This window comes from Rissa tridactyla, chromosome 1 (assembly GCF_028500815.1).
Source record: "Rissa tridactyla isolate bRisTri1 chromosome 1, bRisTri1.patW.cur.20221130, whole genome shotgun sequence".
Classification (NCBI taxonomy): Eukaryota; Metazoa; Chordata; class Aves; order Charadriiformes; family Laridae; genus Rissa; species Rissa tridactyla.
The window spans coordinates 96,313,626-96,334,045 of NC_071466.1; the positions used below are offsets into that span (position 1 = coordinate 96,313,626).

Here is a 20,420-nt window from a genome sequence, read left to right on the forward strand (position 1 = left end):
TTGTATAGGCAAACATTAATTTTTTTTTAGCACCCGTCTGCAACAAAACAAATGCAGAAAAACAAATGCAGAATTGTGTAAGAGAAGAAACTTGCAATTCCAGTTTCAGCCCCCGTGAGTGCGCTTTCAAATCTAAGATGAAGTCAAGCTGACTACGACCAACTGTGTATAGACCTGGATACCTGCAGCATAGAAAAGAATGAATTTATTTATAAAGTTTGCTCTGCTCCCCATTTGTGAGATGCCAGGAGGGGAAAGACACCACCCAGCACGGCAGTCACTCCCAAGGTAAATTTCAGCCCACAGGAATCAAAAGGAATTTAACATTTCTGACCATCCAGAGCTACCCCAAATACACGTTATGCCCATGAGTTCAGCATGCAGCTACATGACAGTGAGGGACTGCACCTGCGCTGCTGTGTGAAAGGAACAGGACCCATCCTGGGCCCTTCGGACGAGTGTCCCGGACTGACTCACACCCACGGGCGTCCATACCCACCCTGAGCAAATTCAGCTTGTGGAGAGCTAGCCAGAGTGGTCCCGCACAGAGCCGGCAAGTTTGCTAGCCAGCAGGCTCTGCAGGTCAGCATGGCAAGCCCGGGTTTGCTCCCTGGCCCGCTATTATTTAGTAGGGGGAAATGCGCTTGAACTGAGCCCACCCTTCGGAGACTCCTGCTAAGCAGAAAATTCAATAGGGTGACCGCCGCGGGTTCCCAAGAGCTGCCCGGGGAAAGCTGAGGTCTGTGGTTCGGTTTCCCCAGCCGACTCCTGCATCCCTGCTGGCACAGTGCGACAGGCTGGAGAACACAAGGGGTGTTTTTCCAGCAGCTGCCAGGAGGGTGCTGCTGGGATGGCTGCTCAGCAAACAGCTTCTCTTATGGTGTCCTTACACGTTAACCGAGAGCTGAACTGGAAAACTGTAACCCAAAAGCGCTCAGCAGGTGGAAAGGGCAGAGCTGGGTTCAAATACAGATTAGGGCTCAGCTGGCGGAAAAGCTGGCAGCTCTCCCCTGGGCACTGAGGTGACACCTAGGCAGGACTCGGTGGCTAAGATGGGCTTAAGCAGGCTGCTTCCCTGTGTGGGGAAAAGGAGGCTGAGGGGCGGCCTCATTGCTCTCTGCAGCTTCCTGAGGAGGGGAAGTGGAGAGGGAGGCGCTGAGCTCTTCTCCCTGGGATCCAGTGATGGGACCGATGGGAATGGTTCAAAGCTGCATCAGTCAGGGGAGGTTTGGACTGGACAGTAGGAAGCACTTCTTTACCGAGCGGGTGTTCAAACACTGGAACAGCGTGTTCCTAGAGAGGCAGTCAATGCCCCAAGCCTGTCAGCAAGCAGTGATCGCAGGTTCCTGCCCCCCGGCCAACCCCCGTTTCAATACGGAGCACGGCATCTACAGTACGGAATATTGCTTTGGCCAGCTTGTCCTGTCTATGCTCCCTTGCAGCTTCTATGGGAAGCTGAAAAAGTCCTTGATTTAATACAAACATTACTTAGCAATGACTAAAACAGTATGTCTTATCTTCATTATTCTCGCACTAAATCCAAAACACGGCAGCCACTAGGAAGAAAATTAACTCAATCCCAGCTGAAGGCAGGACACTATTCTACTCTACTCTGTGCAACCTCGAGGAGCAAGGCGGGAGCTCCCGTGCAGAGCGGCACCGGAGACGCCACTGGCAGCTCCCAGCCCTGGGCCAGGCTGGCTCCGGCCCCGCTTTGCGGGATCGACATTGCACGGATCCCTGCCGAAAGCAGAACAGGGCCCAGCCGCCCCCTCCCTCCCTCCGCTGCAAAACCAGCTTCAAAGGACGGGGAGCGCTTTGCCCTGTCTCTTTTAAATGCAGCACTTAAGGTTTGCCTCCTGCTTTGCAGGCGTGCCAGCTGCTTTCGAGGCTGTATTCCTCACAGAGGAAGTCTTTATTATAAAGATGCAGAAAGGAGCGTGCTGCCTGATGAGGGAGCAGCCCCCGCGGCAGCAGGCAGGGCTGTGGGCAAGCCAGGCTGCGGGGAGGACGGTCCTGGGGTGTGGGGTCCCTGCCGGCAGGTCCACTAGGGCCACCAAGCTGGTGGGGGGCTGCAGGCAAGAGCTGGGGGCTGGGCTCGCCTGCACATACACAGCAGGTTACGGCCATGCGGAGATGCAAGTGCTTGAAGGCCGCAGTGCAGGTTTCCTAAGGGTAGGGTAGGAGTCCTCATTTGGCTTTGATTAGCTGCAGCGACCCGCAGAGGGATTAGGCATCAGGGGGCAGAGGAGATGGAGGAGAACTCTTCTCACCTGGCCTCCCTCTGCCCTGAGAGCTGCCTGCCTTAACATGTGCCAAGGATGTCAGCAAAACCCTTCCATGCCTCAGACCAGCTTTTTTGTACACACACCCCTTTTTTTGTAGCTTCTGACAAATTCCCCCTTTAGCCTCTGCTCCCCAGAAGAAAGCCTCAGGTGCAGCTGAAGCTCCCCCCTCCCCTCTGGTATTTGTGGCCTCGATAACGGCCTTTTAAAAACATGCGTGGTGGCAGGGAATCACAGGAGGAGTAAAAACAGTCAATGACAAGCCTAAACATCTCGCTTTCGCACCCCCCTGAGAGCCCTATTTCAATAGCAGAGACCGTTTTCCCCACAGCACTCGCTTCTGCCAGTCGCTCCTGGGTGCCTGCAGCAGCTCTCTGGCAAAGCGCGAGGGGACGGTGCTGCTCCAGGGGGCTCTGCCTCCTCAGGACCCTCCCAATTCCATTTCTTGGGGCAGGAATTCAAGCTGTCCAGGCTTAATCTGCCGTAGCTTTGTGCATCCGTGCTGCTCTGCGCAGCCCCCAGCCAACACATGTACAAACCCCTTCCTTGCTCGGCATCTCTTATCTTTTGGAGCAGCAGCCGGACATTTCCTGTAAAACCTATTACGTGGGGTCATTTCCCAAAGAAGTTAATTACTGCTCTGGAGGAACGTGAGGAGTACACGGGGAGAGCGTCACGCAGGTAAGGGGCAGCACAGCACTGCTTCCCGGGCGTGCCATGCTCCCGGAGGAAAAGTTAAGTCTTAAAAACATTCCCAAAAATTATGGCCTACCCCTTGAATGCCAAACCTCCAGTGGCTGTTGGAGGGTCTTAGGAAAAACCCCGCAATAGTTGAAGTCAACGCGATTTAATCTGAGTACAAAACTCTCAATTATATTGCTATTATGGGGTTACACGGCAGTCGCAGCTTTGTTAACTACAGATGCTACATATGGTTAATACATTTCAATTACACATTAATTTATTGAAATAGATTCTTACCTTAAAAACATTTGAAATTCCGCGGTACATGGAAATTCTGGGCCAGGGGAACAACTATAACCACTTGAGCTGAAATAACCAGTATAGCACAACTTCTGAAGTGACACCTTTGACAGTTTAATCATAAGTCTGATTAAAATGACCCAAATATTCTCCTCATAGTCTATCTGCTATTTCTCATACAGAAGATTTTGCTTCAAAATGCCCGCTAACTTGAGCGACTTTCAACTAGTAGAAGAGACTGAGCACACACTCAGTTGATGAGATAAACTACAGCTCTTGAAAGAAAAACAGGTTCTAGTTGAATGGAGCTTTGTTTCGTCTCAGCTACTTATTATCAGAACTTGTTTCCTGCAATCTTTGTAAAACATCTGCAGTCTTAAAGGCAATCTGCAGGACACTCCCATGTGGAAGGATAGCAACTAATTTAAACTTAGTTTCAAGCAAAAAAACCTCCAAACCTCACCTCGATTCAGCTCCTTGTCAGTGTTTGCCGGGCTCAAAAAAAAAGCCTCTCCCCTCATTCCTATATTGAAAAAAAAAATTTAATGCAACTTGATAAATATTTGTTATCCGTAAAGCCACAAAGTCTATTGCCGTCATCTGGGATGGCTTTTTGGACAGTTAACAAGTTGTGTGTTCCCAGCTGACGCTGTCTGACATTGCTGTGCCAGATCTGTGGATCAGTCCAGAACAGTCCCTCTCTTTCACGCTTGTCCCACAGGCCGGTTTATCAGAAACAATGTACAGGTACCGCAGGGTGTGCAGCCGCTGCAGCATTTTTAGTGAAATAAATGGATAACCAAGTCTCCGATAACAATTAAAATCTACAAATGATCCCAATGCAGCAGGTGGGTGTCACATTTGGCTACCAGAAAACTAGACCGAACACATGGAAAAATGAAACTTAAAACTGCACTTACAAATACACGGTGTCATTCCTTTGAAATGAACAAGTGGCACTGGTCAGTGGGAAATGCTTCCTTTTACTAGCAGTGTTTTCCTTGAGAATTTAATTATTTAGGATAAAGGCTTAAAATGTGGCGCATGTTAAGAGAAGTGGTGTATATATGTAAAATAAAATTCATGAATCTCCCCACAATCTCGGCTTGGGAACATCATTTCATAACCATCTGTCGTGAGTTTACGTATTATTATTGTTGCTGTTATTATTTTGTTTTCTCTCCGCCCTGTGGGGAGACCTCCCCCCTCCCCTTTACTTTCAAGTCCTGAAGCTCTCAAGGGGGTGGGCCTTTGCCCGCCAGCACGTTCACTCCCCCTTAGCACAAAGAACAGCAGATACTTCTCTGCGTACCAGAAAGCTGCTTTTAGGCATGGGAATGTTTCAGACCTTGAATCCAGAGTAGTAGCCAGCAAAATAGCCGGTCTTTTTCAGACATACTTGCATCACCTCTCAAGTTTAAAACATCGGTTTAGTTGCGAAAAAATAAAAACACAAAATCTTTCCAACTGCGTAGCAGCAGCAGCAGCATTTAGAGAGTACCAGGGTTTTCACCCCGGTGGATGAGTTTTGTACTTCAGAACCAGAAACCGTATATGCCGTTAATTTCAGAGAGTGCAGTTAGTTAGAAGAGACTTGATTGAAAAGTGAAATTACTGAAGAGAAAATTGGTTCTGTTTTCCTTGAACCAGTACACCGTCTGTTAGATACACAGAGATCAGAGAACTACTGACACAGTACCAATACCCCAAAACACAGGTTCAAGGCTGAAATCTGAAGTGGACACCAACCAAAAGGTTATTTCTAATGGCAAGAGCTTTGAAAGAGACTCATTAATTCATAGAGAAAGAAGGGTTGTGACAGTTGTAGGGGCAATGGGCAGCCTTACAGCCAGCAAGGCAGGCTAGAATACATCCACCAAAAGATTTTTAAAACTAGTTTACAACTGAGCAGGAAGCTGACAGAGCTGTGCCAAGGGCATGAGGCAGCACAGCAGAAAGCTCCTCTTGCAGGAAGTCAGGAACTTGACTCCTTGAACTCAACAAAACAACTTGAACTCAACAAAAATTTGAGAATACTGATCCATGAAGACAAATGGTTAAATCACAGAGTAATTCCAAAGGACGGAAATTTAATTCAATTACAAGAGCCTTCAGTCATCACTAAGTTACCTACGTACATCCAATCAAAAAAGTTCAATGTGAGGTTGTTTCTTTTTTGTATCAGCCTCTGCAATTTCATGGTATACAGTCCAAGCTTCTACCTCACCTGCCTTTACCATAAGACAAATAAAAGCCTATTACTACAGAGGTGTCTATAACTACAAACTCCATAACGGATGAAAAAAGGTTCTTTCGTCCACTAAACTTTGCTTTTGGGACAGAACAGATGTAGTTCCTTATGACTGTAAGAAACGAGGCATTGTTTTGAGTAATTACTGGTTATTTATACAATCAGGAAGATGAACAAAGTTTTTCCCTATGACTTGGAACAAATCAAACCCACAGAATAAATAAATAAGGTTTTGTTTAGTTTTAAGTTAGCAGCACCTCTATGTGCAGAAACGAGATCAGATACAGAGATAGCCAAGTAAGTGTGAATACAAGAGATCTGGCCAGTGGCTACAGTAGAGAGGAATAAAGTTTAAGATTATACAACATTAAGATTTTTTAATCCAGTTTATTAAATATTGCTTTTTGGGGACATGTTTACAACAAGCCCAAATAAATTGTTTAAGGATTCAAAGCAGTCATATTAAAATACAGCTTCAATATAAAGTTTGTCACAGTTTTACAGTATTCAAAAATGACAGACCTGCCTTAAAAAAAGACTATTACACCAAAACATAAGAAAAAACAGAAAAACAAACAAGTTTGGCATTTTCATAATCTTTATAGTATAAAACAGAATATTAAATCTATTACCAGCAAGCTGATACTTCAATCTGTTACCTAGTCTGAAGTGTCTCCCATTAAAACACACTATACAACAGCACTATACAAAAGTCGTGGTGATACTCATTTGATGAAAGTGCATCCCTGAAAGTTTGCCAGTTTATTATAGTTAGCTCTTAATAAAAAGGTAAAATTAAAACGTCCTCTTTTAACCGAAGGCTTTACTATTTTTTTTTGGGGGGATTTTTTTTTTTTTTGCCGTTTTGTCTCACTTTCAGCCTTCTTTTAAAAGTGTCTACGGACGCCCACCAGGGGGCAGCGTAAGATTAACCATCAAATCACGAACGGCTGCAAATATTGTGCATTCACCTGGAACAGGGAAAAGAGACAGGTTAGCATCACCTCACAGACAGGACCTCACTCTAAAAACCTCGCGAGGCAGCGCGCTACACCGACTCCCACTGCGCCGGCATGGCTACTGCCTGCTACGGGTGACCACAGACGGGTGACCGCCACTCGCAAATCCCAGCCACCTCCACGGACGTCAGGATTTGTCACCATTTTAATTGAAGGAACTCTGGCTTTCCCAGCAGGATTGCTCCTGTTGGTCATGAAATTGCAAGGAGCTCTTAACTTTTAAATAGCTTTGGAATGTCAGGTTGAATCTATGCTAGAATTTCTCATACGTGGCACTGCGATCCATATTTTTATTTATGTTATTAATTAAAAGCTCAACATCTTATTAAAAAAAAAAAAACCTTTTTCCAGTTCTATTTGTATTCATTAAGAGCAGAAACAAAACATTTCAAAAGACTCAAGTCTGAAACAGCTGGAAGATGGTTTCTGTCCTAAGCCTAGTTTTGGAAACATTTCTAATTCCAAGACTGGGCAAAAGTGAGAAATCTGTTTCTTTCACACAAATTGCTCTGGCTCTACCCTTGACATCTAAACTGCAAAATAAAACACAGAGCAAACAGAGTTTTGTTTCCAACAGCTGAGTTCTAATACAGAGAGGAAAAACCAGCCACAGCTGTCTCAAGTTTTGAATACCAGCATTTTTTGACAAAAACCACACACACATTCTGAAACAGCTTAAAAAAGTTAAAACCAATAGAATCAGAAGGGTTTCATTAGAACAAAAGGTGAAGTATTAGGTAGCTGTGACTTTCATATACTGTTTCCTGATAAGAGAATACAATTAATAGCCACTATCGTACCCTGGTCACCACAGGCTGAATTTTTCCTGCATATTTCAAGAAACCTCCATTAGAAGAGACTGAATTTTGTTGCTGAAGGAGCAACAGTGTGAGCAAAGAGATAAGAGCAGAGCCTGTTGGGATGCATTAATCCTAACTGCCAACCTAGGGATTCCCAAGATTATTTTGGGCAGGTCATTATCGTATCAAAGCTACAAATCTGGACTAAACACCATCCCATCCACCACATCACTGAAAATCAGACACTGAAAAATGCTTAGTCATGAAGTGCTTTAAGAAATATCACGAGTCCCCTGAGCTCCTCTCTAAGTGTCACCTCCAGCATCTGTAGGGACATTTTTTCCTTGCCAGATTGATGTCCACTACATAATGCAGGTCGTAGACTTGCAGCTCAGGTTTAACCCTATTATTCCAGGGCATTGATTCCATCGCAGTTCATGTAATTATTTCCCAAAAATAAAATTTTTTTTTTCCCCATGGAGGCATAGGTAAAGTGATCTCAGAAAGACAGCGTACTCACAATGAGTCAATGTTTTACTGTTAAACACAGCAGAATGTGTCTGCCCACAGGTCTGAAAAGAAAACTCTTCCAAAAGAACTTACTTTTCAGGCACTACCATTTTATTAAGAGGAAAATTAAGCTGAATACAAAATACTTCCTCACGAAGAGAGAAAGGTAAAAAAGATACAGCCAAAACAAGGCAACACTGATTATGGGTTACAATGAAAGTGCCAGTAGTATCATACGTGCATGATGGGAAGCCCTGGTCTTTTCTGACTGAAACAGTGAAAAATTCACTTAACCAAGCAAATTGCAATTAGTGCAGCAGAAGAGCTAACGGCAGGTAGGAAAATCCTGGGTACAGCACAATAGCACCACAAGGGAAAGCATATGCATCTGGGATCTCCCATGTACCGCTCTTGTAAAAGAAGCCTCCCAACTATCTACTTTCGTCTGTTGGCTCCCCTACCACCTTTCAATGGCAAAGAAAAGAAGGTATCTTGTTCTCTTTTGTAAGATATAATAGTGTAAGTTTTGACAATAAAATGTAATTTCCTGTGTTCTTAAGTGTTCTCAGGGAAGATCCTATTTTAGCTGGGTGGTGGTGCTAGAAATAAAGAAACAAATAAATCCAGACTCATTCTTTCTTTTACAAGTCAGAGGATGGACTATTAGAAATGTCCTCTGCTCAGCTAGCTACATTCTTATTTGCCTGGATAAGGTCCTGCCTGGGGCCACAAGCGCTCTTCATATGCGTTTTTTCTCTGTCTATACTCTGCTCCCTGTACTGCATTCCCACACTACTTCAAAACTTGTGTGACAAACAAAAATTGTCTATCCTGATCTATCTAATGATCATCAGAAGACACCTCACCTGCAATACTCAAGAGTAGCTTTGACAGTTACTCCCTAAGCTGTGGTACTTCATGGAGAGTTTACCTTAAAACACAGCTTATGCAATAACAAACACCAAAACAAGTATCTACCCTTCCCCGCTGTGCTAGGGGAACTCAGTGGGGAAGCACCTTCCTAAAAAACACCTGAAGTTTAGTTCACGTTATCTTGAAATAAAAGTGCTATACAAACAACAGTTCTGTACCACATACAGAACTCTTACAGGTAACCCCGCATGCCCTCAAGGCTATTCTCTCTCCCATTTACCTACACTATTACTATATGTTAACCAGAAAATGCATATTGATTTAATCTCATCACTATTTTTCAGAAATGTATGCATATCCACACCAATTTAAGATAAACATTGCTCATGTTTTAGCAATCGAAATAAACCATCGAGCATAGTTAAAATTACCGCATAACAACGAGATTAATAGTTTTACATAAGAGAAGTGGAATTCAACCTCTGGATTCACAACTTCAATCTATTCACTGGGTTATTGGGAAAAGTCTGTTTTTTAGCGTGTAGATACAGCAGAACTGAAAGTTATTGTTCTTATGAGCCATCTGTGCATTAGGACCCCAAACCACTGCTTACAGACAACATGCTGCCCAAAGAACCTGCTGCTGTTGTTCTACGTTTCAGATATCAAAAAATAAATAAATAAAACGCATGACGAACACGAGGGAAAGCAAAGCACAACATTGCTCACAGCGCACTACCTACAGGCCAATGAACATTGAGAACAACCTATTTAGCTCAAGCACTTCACAGCACGTTTGGTGGACAGAACTATATGCGCCTTTGTTAGTGCACACACTGACAAAGGAGTATACAATCACTCCAGTTACTTTTTAATCATTCACAGCACGTGGACAAGTTCTGATAATTATTTTTAACATCCCTTTATATTCTACTGTTAAGCTCAATAACCTCAGAATTAACCATGAAAACTGACACTTAACCATAGCATATTTCTTGTGACTCACTCTGGGCCATTTGTTAAAAACTATGACTCCCACCATGCAGCCAACAAGAGGTGCATTCTATAATTTTGGCAGAATGGCAAAATCCAGCCTCAATCATCAGTGTAACCCTCTGGCATAAATGTCTGCTGTGTTGCCAGTACTTGCTATTATGTATCGTCTGTCACATCAGGAGTTTTTAATCGCTAAAGAAGTATGATAGAAACCAGAAATCAGACTTAAGAGAGATTTAGTTTTACACTGGAGATTTGTCACAGAAGTCTGGGTGAAGAGAATATATCTATTGGACATGTACAGTACCTGGTCGTGGTGAATTCAGTTCAGCAAACCTCTTTAGAATATTGCTAACCATCATTGGAGCAGCAACAGAAGAGTTCTGCTGCCTGGGAATGTCAGCCTGTTGCGTCGTACCCGAAGCCATATCATAAATAATTGGGACAATAATACTAACAGCTTCCTGTGGGACTGTTGTTTTCTGTGTTAGCTGGAGCTGCAGGAGAAGCAAAGAAGTGTGTTAAATTGAATGACCACATACTTCAGCACAACTTCCGATACAGTTAAACACTTTAGACCTACAGACAGCATGAACTTCCAGCCTGTCAGTTTTCAAACGTCAATTCTGTAACAGAGAAGTCAATCGGGTGTAGACTATTTTATTCTCAAAAGCACCCTACAGTAAGCATTGCCTCAGAGACGACACTTAGGTATTTGTTCTAAACGTCTCATTCCTGCTACCCTTTCCCAGCACCACTAATGTGTGTATCACTTAACCTAGGTGGTTTTTGCCTCAAAGAAGAACAAAATACCCAGAAGCTGAGCGTTCAAAGATACCCACAACCCAAAGGAACTGAACTTCAGGATACATTGCCAACATCTCTCCAAAACCACAAAACACAAAGAGTTGTTGTGTTTTTGTAGGAGGGAGAATAGGAATACCATCCAAACTCATTACAAAAGAGATGCACACAAATCTAGGTTTCCGAACAGCAGAACATTTTTAGCTATTATGGTTGTCTGATACGGCATGCTTATGTTTTGCTACTAACTGGTGATGATTTCAAAGGCATGCAGCCCACAACATTTTAAAACAGATAGCTCTACTTACAAAAAACAACATTTTAGATTTCAGCACAACAGCAGGTGTTCCTGGAGGCGCAATTGGCGGTGCACTGGGAGGAATTGTTAAACAAAACTGCACATTCCATTTCAGCTGACTTGCCTGGTCAGGGAACTGTTTAGAAAGAGCAGGACAGAGAAAAAACAGCAAAAATCTCACGTCAGTGACATACACGGCTATGAACTAAGGAAGTGTGAGAAAGTAGAATGTGCTTCTCTAGCTAAACTTGCAGATGTTGCCAGGTTTGGCACAAGTCAGAATAACTCTGAAAGAAGCTGGCATATGGTAAACAAGAATACAATCAGAAAGATTCCAGCCAGCTTATGCACGGGCCCATTGTGCAGTAATGTGCCTGACGTTTCTCAAAACCATCAGTTTAAAAGAAATTTTGGGAGTTTCCAGGAGAGCTAACAGTAAAATGAAGCTTCCTTTATTAACACTAAATAACATTCATATAAATGTAGAGTAATTTATGTGTTTCTAGATAAAGATACCTTTTTTTAAAAAAAAGAAATAAATATAGTAACTTACGTTGGGTGAACTAAATAGAACGGTTAACTTACCAGCTCAAGTTTCATGATATGCACGCAGTCCCTGAGGATATGCGTTGGAGCCCCTAGTAATTTTGTGAAGGCTATTAGAGTGTTCGCTTTAAAAGGTGGTCCTGCAACCTAAAGAAAGACACTATTTAGTACTCTCTATTTAGATAATAGCTATATTATTTAATATGCTAACCAGCGTGCACAGCTGTTAATTTTAAGTTTTGCAGCCTTTACACATGCCAAGCAAAGTCAGCAGAACCACTTAAAACACCAACAGAGACTAAAAGCAATGCACAAAAATATAAACGTTAATGATTTGAGTACATACTCTTGTTTCAAAGAACTTCTCCAAAACTTGTAACTCCTCTGATTTCCACTGTCCTGTATTTTCAGGTGTTACTTTCAGTTGCAAGGTCTGGTTGGTTTTGGGATTGAGAGCAACCCTGCACTTCAGTGCCTCCGTCTTAAACATAATTACACCTGGTTCATTGGAGTTTATTAACTGTAGCTGCATAAAAAGAAGCGTCACATTCAATCGGTCATTCATTAAATAGCATGAACACACACACACACACGTTCACTACCAAGACTCGAGTGATCAATCTGCCCTCTTTCCAGAAAGAAACGTGATATTTATGTACAGGTAAATTTGCCTTGAGAATGAAGCTTATGCAAGATTTGGCTTCTTTCTCTGTCACTGAATCAATGCCAAAGAAGTGAAGAAGTGGAAGTTGTCTGTCCCAAACCCTAAAGCAACATTCATGACTGAGCAGTTCAGTTATTGTCAATTGGTAACTAATTTCTTGGGCACTCCTGCCAAGTAGTGGCATCCATAGTAACCTTGTGGCTGTTCTAGGTAATTCCCAACAGTCACAGTACAGTTACGATCATATAAGTTATCGTATTTCACCTGACCAAACAGGTTTTCCACTTGCAATTTGTGTGGAAAAGAAGTGGAATTAAAAACTTTCTCTAAATTTTGACACTTTAGACGTCAAGATTCAGAAGCATAGCACAAGTCCAACACCACATACGTACTGTATCTGAAGCATTTCAGTTAGTGCCTGATTTGAAAGACATGAAGTATAGAAGCATGAAAAAGAAGCGTTGTGAAGTCATACTCACAGGTCAATATTAAAACAACGTAAACCATACCGTTTCCTGTTGTATGATCCTCTGAAGATGCCTCCTCATAATAACTGATCCAAGGAATCGCTCAAGAGGGGAGCAAAGATAGCTGCCAGCTAGTCCCGGCACAAGCCCAGGGGTAGGAGAGGGCAACAGCAGAATATTCAAGGCACTGTGGGTGAGGATTGTAGGTATGGATGCGGCCCAAGAGCGCTGAGGTAGTTTACGAGGTGGAGGCATGCTAGTTGGCATTGCTTGGGAACCTATTGATATGGAAGAAGTACTTGCAGTAAGGAAGGACTTAAACTGAAACTAAGATATGTTCACTTTACTTGTTGTCACTCTACAAGCAACGACTTCTCCAGATCAAAGTTTAATCTTTCGTATTAAAGAATTTGGCTGCCTAGTGATAGGCAACAGATAGACAAAGTCAAAGAATTAGAGTTTCAACCCTCCACCCACGCAAAGAGTCTCAGTAACATTAAAATCTTACTCCCTTTTTCTCTTTCTGCAGCGTGCCAGCAGACAGCAGGTTTGTACAACAAACTCAATGAGATGTGAAGATGGCTAAATCAGTCGTGCAAGAGCAGCATTGCAGCTCTATGATGTGAAAAGTTAGTATTTGGGTAGGCAAATATACCTATCATTGCTTTCATTCTGAAGAATTTTCTCTTAGTCACAGAGCTCAATAGTTTAAAACTAATTTCTGCAGTGCAACAAGAGGTATCATTCCTTCTGAAGTTTAAGCTATGTGATTGAACTCGTTTTCCAATTTGTTTCAGAAGACTTGAACAAGGACAGAATAAAGGCTTAATTTCCTTAGATATTTTACTGCACAAGGGCAGTAACGACTGTTAGGCTGACACACAAAACTAACAAAAAGAACAGAACTAGAAACATGAGTGTTTCACAGTCATAACACTGATAAAGAAACCTACTTGTTCCAGCTCGTGGGGAATGAGAGGCATCTGGGACAGGTGAATGAAGGGAAGGGTTGGCTGGTGACATTCCAGGCATTCGTGCTGCTGGTGATGGACCAGAGACCTGGGGAGATCCTGGCCAGTTCCCTGCACGCTGACTGGGTGACATCATGGTGTATGGTGAACTTGGGTCTATGGTACCTACAGATGTTACAAGACCATTGTTATTTATTTATTTTTTTTAAAAAAGTACAAGACTTTCTAATCTAGAAATCTAAAAAAAGGCTTACCAAAATTTGTAAAGTAAGAAAGTGTCTGCAAGCTTTTAGAATACATTCTACAACCATATAAGAAACACAATGAGGGAGAGGGGAAAAATAATAAATAAAAAATAAAAATCAAGATACAGATTCAAGTGCTTTCTGATTGTATTTTTTGAAAAGTAAAATAAAATTGAACGTTAAGGCAAATTGGCATGTTCAACACGTAATGGGGTCTAAACTAAAAAGAGCTCTTGCCTATATACTTGGACTTCTACTGCTCCATAGCAAATGAAAGCCTCAGCTAGACTGTTACTTATCTATCCAGTATCTTGCAGTTATTTCTGCAAAAGTATCTTCAGTTTTGTACTCCACTATAAAGACTGACCAGAACAAGCTTCGTAAAACAGTCTGTTGTAGATCCATCTCACTTTGTTCATCTTGACAGTTAAATTGGTGTGCTAAAATTACAATCTGAACTGTTCATTTATTGCGATCTTTGGAATGGTTTCCAATGCACCGTGATTACAATACACAATTATTTTGGCAGCTTTTCAAAAAAACTTAATAAAGGAAACAACCAAAAGGCACATTGCTTGAATATATACATATGTCAAACCAGCAAGACTCTGACAACATTTTCAAATTGCAAGTATTTGAATTTCTAACCTGTTCCAGTTATTCTTCCAGGAAGCGTAAGCAGTGAAAATACATTAACTAATCTAACAAGACACAGTGCTCATTAAAAGCTGCAGCCATTGTTCTGCTACAAGACCACACGGAATTTCCCCACATTAGTAAGCAGGAAGGACTGACTGATAGTCAATTTTTAAAACGTTAGGAACACCGCAACATGCCATGCAGCTACTTTTGACTGCTGTTAAGAGTTACACCCACATGTAAGAAAACAGCTACTTAAGCCCATTACAAAACACAAAATTTTTCTTAATTAACTTAGGTCTGCTCCGGAAGACTTAATTTCAAGAAGCAAATGTGCTCTCCCTGTCACTATATATAAACCTGCCAGTAAAGAACTCACCATGTGGGCTGGCAAAGTTAGCTGTTTGTCCCATTGTGATTCCCAGAGAGGAAGGTGAAGGAGTTGGACCAAAGGATGCTGGTGATGGTGCTCTTAAAGCTCCACTAGGTGAGCTTGCAGCATGCAAATTTCCTAATCAAAGACAGCACGTCACTTCCACATACATATTTCCTGTTTTTCTGTTATAATTTTTTTTAATCAACTGCTACAGCTATCTCCTTTTCAGGGAGACAGCCAACAAGATTCATGAAAATTTGTTATTGCACTCAAAGGCTTTATTTTGTACATGCACAAGTGTTGTATTTTCCAGATTGATTCACCATACAAAGGAAACTTTCCAAGATACTTGGCTTGAAGAATGGCATTTCCCTCCTGCCCAGCCCTTCCCCAAATTTAAATATTTTCAGCTGTTGCGCTATAACAGCTGGGAGCAGAAAACAGAGCTTTGGTGATGAAAAGCTTTTCTGAAGCAGTTATTTAAAATTAACAGATTTTGATCTGAGCAAGTTTTAAGCCATAAGAATGAAACAGTCACAAATATTACATAGCTAAAGATGACAGTTCCACAGAATTTTTTTTTGTTAGCTTCAAAATGTACTTTCCGAAACATGCATGGCAGGACTTTGTTTTGATATTCTTCCCCGATACAAGGTGCATTCTCTTGGCTAACTTGGAGCTAAACACAGATGAAATAATAGAGAAAGCACGCACGCACAAAGAGCTGCATGTATGTTACCAGCACATGATTAGCACGCAAACTTTCAGCCATCTTACCTGGTGACTGTGTGTGCATCATGGATGGAGATGGCGTCACTGTGTTGTGATAGGAGGTGGGTGGTGAAGTAAGAGGATATGCTCCCGATGCTCCTGCCTGTTTTGCAAATGGCTGAAATTGTCAACACAGGACAACGAAAATTTTTGATCACTTTGTACTAAAACTAAAGTTAATTATGTGGAGCAGAACACTAATGACAGTTTCGTCCCCACCTATGAAATCTGATCGGTGCATCAACATAACTGATTGATTCTCTATATCACCATGTTCAGTGCTCACTATTTTTTCTGTGACTTTTCGCAGTTTCTCTTCAAGACATAATACCTCAGGCACCTCATTCATTTTTATCTGCCACCCTATAACAGCAAAGCCTCCTGACTCCCCTTCCCATGTTTTATCTTAAACAGTCATTTTCCCTCCCCTCAGTCCTTCACTTCTAAGGCAGCAAGTCTCATGTGACCTTCCAAAGCTGCTGTTCATATGCTATGGGCTGTTTACACTGGAATGAGAAATGGTAAAATAAATTAATACTTTTGCCCCAAGGGGAATTCCACAGCAGTGCAGTTTTATAGTCTCACTTTCCATTTTTTACAGCTAATCCTTTTAGAACATTAGTTCTTAGAAACGTACAGTTGTGGAAGACAATAAACATTTCTTATTTTGCCTGGAGGGTACCTGTTGTTGTGGTTGCTGCGGTGGCTGCTGGGGTTGAAGCTGAGATATCAAAGAATCCATCATGTCTCCTCCAATAGGAGAAGGTGGGTTATCATCTTCATTTACAGATCGTCTTCGTGCATCCTGATTGCTGTCAACAAACATGTTCAGGAATGTCTGTGGAAAAATCAGTTTTGTTAGCAATTTCTCCATTTAAATTTCATTACATAAATGAACACAGTATTTGCTGAGTTTTAATACTACCTTTATCAAGTACTGTACAGAAGAAACACTTGGAAATAGTTGTTCCAGAACAACTCATTAGTATCCGGAACCTACTAATCCATTCTATCACACCTACAACTGCCCTGTTTGGGTAAGAATGCTCAGGACATCTCCCCCATAGCATTCCATTGTACCCAGAGCAATTTGCCAACCCTCTTGAATTACTTCCTCCTCTACCTTCCCAATTTAATTCTCTTATACTTTCCACTGGTATCTACAATCCCCTTCCTCTTCTCATTAGCCTTCCGCTCAGTATTTGTGAGAGAGGTAGATGTTCAGGATCAGCTAACTGCAGTACCAGAGAACGAGTGTTCAGCTGCAACTGTCAGAAGAAAAAATTAGCAAACTATCCTGTTTCACAATGGGTCCCCACTTTCCAATATTTCAGTATAACTAGTACTGGTACAAGCTGCCCTCAGCTAAGGTATTCTGTCAGCATGCACAGATTAATTTTTCAGGAAGAGCAAACCAGCACTGTATTCAGAAGCAAAGCCACAGGCTCCTGCCACACACTGATGGAAACAATTTTAAAAGAGAAGTTTCTGTCTAGAAACATCTAACATGGAGCACTTCCTCATCTGCAAGGTATGAGCACTGTCCTGCCACACAACATAGTTTGTGAGGAGCAGTTGTTGTTAATTCGGGAGAATACATCTAGCCTAGTCACAAAGCTTCAGCAAGTTCAAACAAAAGCATGCCTGAAGTAGCCTCTACATTATTTTATTACATAGATAAGAAAAAAAAGCCCTGACCCTTCATGCTAGTTTCTTAAAGGAAATGTATTAATTCAAATAAATCAGATAAATCAGAAAATTCTTTCTGTGCTCAGAATTTTGGAAGGACTGCAGCTCTTCACTTCACATACATATTTCAAATTAGAAGCTCATTTATTTACAACATGCCAGAAAACGCAGGAACGGTCACCTTTAATCCAGGCGCAGGGTAAAAACCTTCAACTATTTTGCTGTTGTCAAAGAGACTGTACGCCCCATCACGTATCGCTACAACACCACGACTCCGGCAGTAGATGTCAATGCAGTACATATTCCTAAAAGCCAGCCTGATATGCGTGGGTGACTGTGGCAGAATTGAGAAGCACTGATAAGCAGTGTTGGTGCGTTGAGTCAGACCCAGCATGGGCACAGTTGGAAGTTTGTTGATGGCATTTAATGGAGCCTGAGTGTCAAACAAAACCTGAGAGAGAACAGATATTGAGATATGAGGTAGCTTACCTTTAAGTAAAGGTAAGAGAAAATGGGGCATGGGGGGGATACAATCTTCCCCAAGCCACCTTCTGCCAATGAGATCCATAAACAATCATAACACACTTGTAATTTTGAACAGAACAGTTTCATCAGAATTCAGCTTTTAATTATCTTGCACTTTTCTCGAGAGAAGTTTTTAAAACATTACCTGTAACAACTGCACCACATTTGGTGTTTTATTAAACATCTCCTGGAGCTGGTGCAGAATTGTGTTGTGACAGTTACTGCAACCTGAGTTTGGGCCAACAGTTCCCAGTGAAATGTGGAACTTCTGAAGTATGGAGTTCCACTGAATGCTGATCTGCAATGTCAAGAACATAAAATGGTCTTGGAAACTAGAACAACTACAAGCTTATAACAAGAAACCTGGTCTGCTTCAATTTTTTCCCCCTATTTTTCCTCACACCTCAACAGATTCCTAACTCACTTTCCTCAAAAGTTGCTGAGGTTGTTGGGAAAAAAAATGCCCTATTAACTTTATTATCCATTTAACTAACTGGATTGTTGGCAACCACAAAACCAAGGAATTATTTTAGAGTCAACCAGAAAGAAAAAAAGCCTTTTGTGCCACAGGTGAGATAGACAAAATAAACTCGAGAGATTAATGCTGCAAAGAACTGATTCCTGAGTTGATGGAGGTGGACTGGTTTTCTCAGTTGTATCACACAAAAACGGGAACTGGACATGCTAATATGTAAGGAAGTGGCATGCAAAATCCACACCACTACTCTTGCTACTTATTAACTGTCCCAATAAAATGCACATAGAAATACTTTTAAAAATTCAGCTTAGAACATGAACACAAAAACCTTCCAGGAAGCAAATTTCAAGCGCATCAGCTGCTTTGCAGCAGCCACACACAAAAATATATTCTTAGTCTGTAATAAACATGCACGTACTTCCTCCTCTACCTTGCATTTATGGCAAGAGTGTGAGCAAGTACTCAGTTATCCAAGTAATTAAGAAGATGTAAATTCAAATACTACAGAGTAAGCTAGAGTTCTGAACAAGGGAACAGCAATGCTACAAAATAATTAAGGACCACCTAATTTGAAAGCATAGTACTACATTTAAAACTTTGTTAGAGTCCTTTCTTCTAAGGCAGAATTAGGCATTCAGCTTACATATAATCCATGTATCCCAGTAGAGTAGTGACCAGTAGCAACACTTACCAGAAATTTGTCAGACAAAGACTGTCACACCAGCTTTCATCAATCAGGAGCACGCAACTGTCCTTCCCACAATTTAAAGCATCTTACACAAATTCTCAAAAATTCCGAACATCTAGTGACCTAGCAAATTAGCAATGTGGCACCCTCTATTTCTGTCTTTTCTACATTCATCAATATTAATTCCACAATAATGTAATACAAGGAAATATTTTGTAGCGCGATTGAGAACACTAAGCCTATCCATTCTGTTTTCAAACACACATTTTAAGTACACTTAGGAGTTACTTACTGAGCTCCCCTTGGTAGTTCCGTAACAAAGGATAAGTTTTCGGTAATTGTAGATACGAACTTCTGAAAAAATGTTTAAGTGGTTGGGTATGTCTTTGAAGAAAGGAGGGAAAAGAGTTAGACTGAGAAAACCATAGTTATCTATAAACACGTCATTTTAATGAAAAGGAGGTGATTTCTGTACCCGGTAAGGATCGTGCAAACTCCAAGACACATTCATACAGCCGAGCGATACTGTTCCAGTCATTAAGAAACATCTCAACAACTTTGCGACCTCCAACTGGTTCAGATAACTGGTTTTCATACGTCAGGTAAACGTGACGGGTTGGTCCTGCAGTGTTAGAAGATGGTAAATACTGATTAAACTAGTGGTTCCTAAACCGTGGTTTACAGACTATGAGTGAACTGTAGCAAGTGACCAGGAAGCATATTTAAATAATAGAAGTGCATCAACTCAGCAGTCAAAATTTTTATTTAGGTACACTGTAGTTTATTAGAAATCTTAATAGCGGCCAGTTGTCCAGTAACACCAAAACATTAGAACTACTGGAACAGACCATGTAAACCACAAAGAAACAAAATGTACCAGTCGTCATAAATAAAACTTACCTTGCTCCCTGGATGAAGTGCTATTAAGTGGACAGTTTGCAAACACCAGCTCAGCCACCCACGTGCGATTATTTCTACCTTGTAATCGGAAAGTGCAATCAAGAAGAGATCGGTCCAGAGCCTTCTGCGTTTCCTCATTTACACCTTTACAGGGAGGAATTCTATTCACGATAAAAAAAGGTATTTCAATTACATGCAGCACAGTTCCAAAACTAAAAATACTACCTTCTACCATTTCCTGAAGGATTTCCAAGTCTGGACATGAAAGAATGGACAAATGAACAGCAAAGACAGCTGGACTGCACAGCGAGATATCCTATTCCTCTTCAAGGACTGTAATAAGCATGTTACAAAAGCACTCTGAGTTAAGACACATTTTTATATGGATTCAACACCTGCAAATTACAGACTGTTAAGGGATCTGTTGAATTGCCCTGATCTCTTGGTGAAGTAAGAGCGTACCAATATAAAGCTTTTCTATGGAGAAACAAGCCAAGAGAGATGAAAATAAGTAAGTTCTGTGGCAACCTGAATTCATGTATCAGTTCCCTTTCTAGAACAAGCTCTCTCTAAATGCAGTGAGCAACCTCACAGTTATCTTAGTACCCACTAATTTATTTGTACCCTGATGTGGGAATTGA

At 41.6% G+C, this 20,420-nt stretch overlaps 1 protein-coding gene across 2 annotated transcripts in view; it reads right to left on the reverse strand.

Moving 5' to 3' along the window:
* Positions 1-5,881: 5,881 nt before the first annotated feature.
* Positions 5,882-20,420, reverse strand: part of MED14 (mediator complex subunit 14) — a 37,406-nt gene continuing 22,867 nt past the window's right edge. Inside the window, exons 17-31 of one of the 2 annotated variants that reach the window (XM_054213586.1) lie at positions 19,780-19,940; positions 19,355-19,501; positions 19,172-19,263; positions 17,859-18,011; positions 17,370-17,639; positions 16,182-16,337; positions 15,506-15,602; positions 14,732-14,863; positions 13,451-13,633; positions 12,540-12,775; positions 11,713-11,892; positions 11,406-11,513; positions 10,831-10,956; positions 10,026-10,215; positions 5,882-6,491 (exon numbers count right to left, since the gene is read on the reverse strand). In XM_054213586.1, the coding sequence (XP_054069561.1) occupies positions 6,418-6,491; positions 10,026-10,215; positions 10,831-10,956; positions 11,406-11,513; positions 11,713-11,892; positions 12,540-12,775; positions 13,451-13,633; positions 14,732-14,863; positions 15,506-15,602; positions 16,182-16,337; positions 17,370-17,639; positions 17,859-18,011; positions 19,172-19,263; positions 19,355-19,501; positions 19,780-19,940 (2,305 nt within the window). In that variant the 3' untranslated portion in view covers positions 5,882-6,417. Of the gene's footprint in view, positions 6,492-10,025; positions 10,216-10,830; positions 10,957-11,405; positions 11,514-11,712; positions 11,893-12,539; positions 12,776-13,450; positions 13,634-14,731; positions 14,864-15,505; positions 15,618-16,181; positions 16,338-17,369; positions 17,640-17,858; positions 18,012-19,171; positions 19,264-19,354; positions 19,502-19,779; positions 19,941-20,420 lie in introns of both variants that reach the window. The other variant, XM_054213577.1, reaches the window with a different exon arrangement.